The sequence below is a fragment of the Montipora capricornis genome, chromosome 3 (assembly GCF_036669925.1).
Source record: "Montipora capricornis isolate CH-2021 chromosome 3, ASM3666992v2, whole genome shotgun sequence".
In the NCBI taxonomy this organism is placed as follows: domain Eukaryota; kingdom Metazoa; phylum Cnidaria; class Anthozoa; order Scleractinia; family Acroporidae; genus Montipora; species Montipora capricornis.
The window spans coordinates 56,942,580-56,947,579 of NC_090885.1; the positions used below are offsets into that span (position 1 = coordinate 56,942,580).

The 5,000-nt window shown below is 39.0% G+C and overlaps 1 protein-coding gene across 1 annotated transcript in view; it reads left to right on the plus strand.

The window, feature by feature from the left end:
• LOC138040629 (PAN2-PAN3 deadenylation complex catalytic subunit PAN2-like) overlaps nucleotides 1-5,000 on the plus strand; it is a 171,158-nt gene that overhangs the window by 16,210 nt on the left and 149,948 nt on the right. Inside the window, exons 8-11 of the mRNA XM_068886321.1 lie at nucleotides 1,252-1,320; nucleotides 2,080-2,224; nucleotides 2,958-3,040; nucleotides 3,891-3,964. Of these exons, the coding sequence (XP_068742422.1) occupies nucleotides 1,252-1,320; nucleotides 2,080-2,224; nucleotides 2,958-3,040; nucleotides 3,891-3,964 (371 nt within the window). The remainder of the gene's footprint in view (nucleotides 1-1,251; nucleotides 1,321-2,079; nucleotides 2,225-2,957; nucleotides 3,041-3,890; nucleotides 3,965-5,000) is intronic.

Genomic DNA, 5,000 nt, shown 5'->3' on the forward strand with positions numbered 1-5,000 from the left:
AAGAAGAATAAAAAATTCTTTCCAAATTTGGAAATCGCGGATGGCGAATAGTTGTTGTGCTTTGAGCCTTGTGGGTCTTGGTTACGTTCAAATAAAGATGATTCTTCACCATCACATGCTGCGGCCGCCATATTGAACCTTTCAAATCATATGAATGCGAGATTGAAAAACAATTGGTTAGCACCATTCAACAAGCGGCAACTTTTCGAACAGAATAGAAGTAATCTCTATTTTGGTCAACAACGTTCAATGTGAAGGGGTTTCAATAACTTCTGAAATAGCCGTCCATGGTAGCCCATTGAAGGCGGCAGTTTGACAAGTTTATGATAGCATTTTTAGTGAAAATCAAGGCAAACTAGCCGCCGGTGTGAGGCAAAGCAGGCGGCGGTATACCGCCGGTAACCGGCTTCTATTGAAACCCCTGACGTGTTGAACGGTCTATTTCAACATTTAACACGGCATGACACACTGTTCAACATTATTTTGTTGAACAGGAGCTGCAGCATTTGTTGATCAACAAAAATGGAACTGTGTGTCACCGGCTTTAGGTAACTAGCAACTTATACTTGATTAACAAGACTGACTTAAGAACAACAACAATAATTTACTTATTAATACCTTAAAAAGGCAGCTGTTCTTGTAATCTTCATTGTTCGATCTAGCAACTATTAGAAAGATTGCACAAGGTAACCAAAGTACCTAAAAACTACTAATGACCTCTCTGTATTAACTGTAAGTGGATTTTTTGGTTTTATTGCATTTAGGCTGCCAGCAATAGACCACTTTCGGTATATTAAAATTCAGCTTGGTAGTGAGGCTTAGAGGACACAAACAAAAGAAATGAATAAACATGTTCATTCAGTTTTCTTTGTTTGTGTCTCTAGGCCTTGTTGCTAAGCTGAATTTTAATACATCGAAAGTGGTCTTTTCCTTCTACGTCATTCAAACCGCCTGCTTTAGACACAAAAACAAGCCAAAAAGCTGAGGGGAGAATATGGAAAGGTAGTAAAAAATCTGACAGCGGTAAGTTGTCAGCGGACCAATCAGAATTTCCTTTTGCTGGTGCAACAGGAAATTCTGAACTTGTCGGCGGATACAGAAAATCCAGCAGTCCCTTCTTCTTGCTCTCTTCTCCCTTCGGCTTTTCAGCTCGCTTGCATGACAAAAGCGGGCAGCTCGACTGAGTTAAAGGGGATTGCTAGCAGTCTATATTGTATTTTTTACACATCCTCATGGTCCTTATGTATTTAGATTGCCATTGATCCACTTATGCTGAAATTTGTTCCTGCTTTTACTTCAAGAGTAGCTGTGGTTTCACAAGTTAGTAGAGTTGTTTCCTGAATTTAACATATAGAATAGAAATCAAATGAAAAAGAACCAGGTTTTGTTTTGGAATCATGCAGCAGCATAATCCGAGAAAAAGAATGCCCGGGCCCTGTTGCTCAAAAGTCCCGAAAACCTTTTTGAGCCTGAAAAGCAATCCTGAAACCGTGATCTGCAGATCTTTGAACATGTTTTAGGTTCATGACTGGAAACGTTTTCGTTTTGAAGGCACAAAGCATTTTATGTCAACTGAAATGTGCCTGAAAAGTTTCTGGACTTTCGAGAAACACAGGCTCCCCCCTCCCCCCTTTCCTCCTGGTTGCAGGTCACCAGCAAAGTGGCACACCTGTTGTTGCATCAACATTATGTTCACTGTTGTTCAAGTAGTCTTGTAGTTATGCATTAAAGTATTTTCTGTGTTGTGAGCATCTTTCCATCACTATTTGACTGTAGAGTCAGGTTTTAATTCTGGGTCACATCTATTATGATGCAAATCTTTCTTTCTTTCTGTCTCTTACCTTATTCTTAAATGTACTTTGTGTTTGCACTTCTCTTGTTCTTACCATAAAATGCAAATGCTAGCTGTGCCTACAGTGATTGCAAATCCGAGCACATGTACATGCACAAGTATAAATAAATGGAAAGGTATGACTGTTCAACCTTGCAGGTGCACCAGCAGTTGAATGCCATTCAAATTTCATTTACGTAGAAGGCTATAAGAAACGAAAGGTTTTCATTGTCTCTGTGTTCCTTTAGAATGGTCAACTTCAGCTTCATGAACCTGGTGGCCTCGTCACACAGTCATCCATGATGGTTTACCAAGTCAACACACACGGTGCCTTGTGTACAACTTTTGACATTTCTGCCACTTGTCAGTCTATGGTGTTTGGTGATGCAGGAGGTATTCAGTTTGTGTTGTTCTTGTACGAAAAGCTTAGAGAAATAGGGAAATGGTTTTCTAATGCTTTTAGTTTTGAGGAAATTTGTTATTTCAGACATGTTAGTGTTTCTGTTAACTGTCATTTTGTCGCTGCAGACAAAATCCTTGGGACTTCGGCAATATTTGTTTGCCAGCAGATTTTTGCTAACGCTTTCAATTCTTGACATCAGTGGCCTTAAAGCGGCCGTCGACGAATCATAAGTACTCTTAACAACCAGTTTTCTGATTCAAAGCATCTGTTTTAGAAAGCTTACGTGGAATAGACTTTTGACACGTAGGGAAAGACAAGTCGTCAATGAAAGTGGGTGCTAAAAATGCGTGCATGCGCTGATCAGATCAAAGAAACCCAGTGCCTTGACCAGCCTTTTTGGTTCACAGGTTTAGGAGTTATTTTCTGCACATATCACAAAGTGTTGTGGTGGTTAAATTGTTGTTTCTCCCGGGTGTGGGGTCGGACGTCAGCTTGTAATGACATCTCTGGCAACCGCTATCAGTCCATATTTGATCTCACTTACCTAGCCACCCAACCCATGCATGGATGTGAAAGGAGGACAGACCACAACACCGGGAGTCTCACCTCAATTTGCAGAGCAGGGCATACCATTGCCCATTCATGATCTCTGAGGATTTGTACATGTTATCGTTTCAATGAATACTAATTGTGGTGGTTATTGTGTGTTTCTTTGTTATCTAGGAAATTTTCATCTTTGGGGAGACACCCAACAAAAAGAAATAACTTACAATGTGTACTCGAGACCCACAGAGTTTGCGCATCCAGTAAGTATTAAAGTTTGGTCTTATTTTGTGGCCGTCCTGATCCATCTCTTCCTCGTCTATCATCATCATCATCATCATCATCATCCAGCGCAGTGTTGAGAATTTCAATTAGTGTTACACGGGCATTTACGCAAGTGGAAAACACTTGATGACAGGCGACTTGTTACAGATCTAATAATATACATGAAAATTTTACTCGATTCTGATTGGCTGACAGCAGTGCAGTTTTAAGTGTAACACAGTCCAAAAAGTGTAATACACCAGTGCAAAAAGTGAAATACCAGTGCAAATTACATATCGAAATTCTGGATTATGATTGGCTAATAAACAATAGGGTTTGATCAGAACCAATCAAATCTTTTGTTTTCAAATCAAGCGCGTGCCCTGGATGGCGCAATTTTTCTCTGTATGCGTGATACGCGTGCGTTTCTTCTGCTTAACCATCTCGATAGATAGATAGATAGATAGATAGATAGATAGATAGATAGATAGATAGATAGATAGATAGATAGATAGATAGATATACCTTTATTTAAACACGATAATGTTTAAAGCTGTAAGCTTATGGGGTCGTGTGTTTACAAATAAGATAAGATTCCCTTAATCTTTTCATGTATAAAAAATTATTATTAAAACGTAATCACATGATTTTTCTCGTGCAATTTGGAATAAATAAGCACTTGTAAATTTTTTCAAAGACTAGAAATTGAACTCGCCCTACGGGCTTGTGCAATTGTGGTCGTCTTTGAAAAAATTTACTTGTGCTTATTTATTCCCAATTGCACTCGAAATCATGTAATTACCTATACAAATTTCACATTTGTTTGAAATCACTGTTTGTTTTTTCCAGATTCCTCATCTTCCTCCACTGGCTATCGATGAGTATTCTGTTCCTTTATCTTCATTTCCACTCCCAGTGTCCAAGTAAGTGATACGCATATTCTTGAGTTAACTTGAAGTTACAACCGTCATGTTTATGCTCATAACCAAAAAAACGGCTGCTTTGAAGAGCACATTGTATCTTGCCTCGTTCCGTTAAAAACTGAAATAATTTACCGCAATCCTGCATCTGACTTGTTTGCACACAACCACTTTTATATTGCAAAGTATCTTTTCTCCATTAGAGATGATTAGTGAAAAAATCTGGGAGACACTGTCACCGTCACACTTCTTTCCTCGCATGCGAAATGTTCACTTCCGGTTGCCGTCCGCGTCTCAAAAAGCTCGTGTGCTTTGAAGCTCCCTAATTTGGCGGTGTCACTTGGAATACCACAGGGAGACTACGTTTTAACTTCAACACCGCTTCGGTTTAGTCGTAGACGCATATATTAATTTCCTATGCACTTGTTCTTTTGAGAAGATTGGAGCCCTGTTGGCCTGGGTTACTATTAGGATGACAGATGAACAAGAACAACCCAGTTATTTACTTTTTTGCTCTTTTTTTCGATTTTATCCCAGTAGTTTAAACAATTCGTTTCTATCATTTCAATGGCATCGCCTTTGTTTAAAGGGGCAGTGACACGATATTTTAGTCAAACTGCAAAACACTAAAAGACGTCTTTGCATCAATGAAGACCAAAAAATAATGCTGTAGTTTTGTTACCAATAACCACTGAAGTGCACTGAAGCTATTCTTTGTTATTGGATAACGTTGAACGCGCTCGCTGATTGGCCACTCAAACTCAGGTTATCTTTTGATATTCACCTCCGAGGAATTCGCGCGGAATTTGCGCCCGAAAATGTTGTAATCTTTGAAGGAATAAATGATTTGAAATCATCTTTTTGTGCTATGTATATTTAGTATATAATAAAAACAACTATTCACCTCAGTGTCGGTGGCTAGTGGTGGATATCTACCTTACCTGAATAGTCGTTAATTGTTTGCGGCCAAGGATGGAGAGAATGGAAATGGATTGAAACTTGAAAAAACTAGCCAGTTTTCTTTAAGTTTGGTGACGAT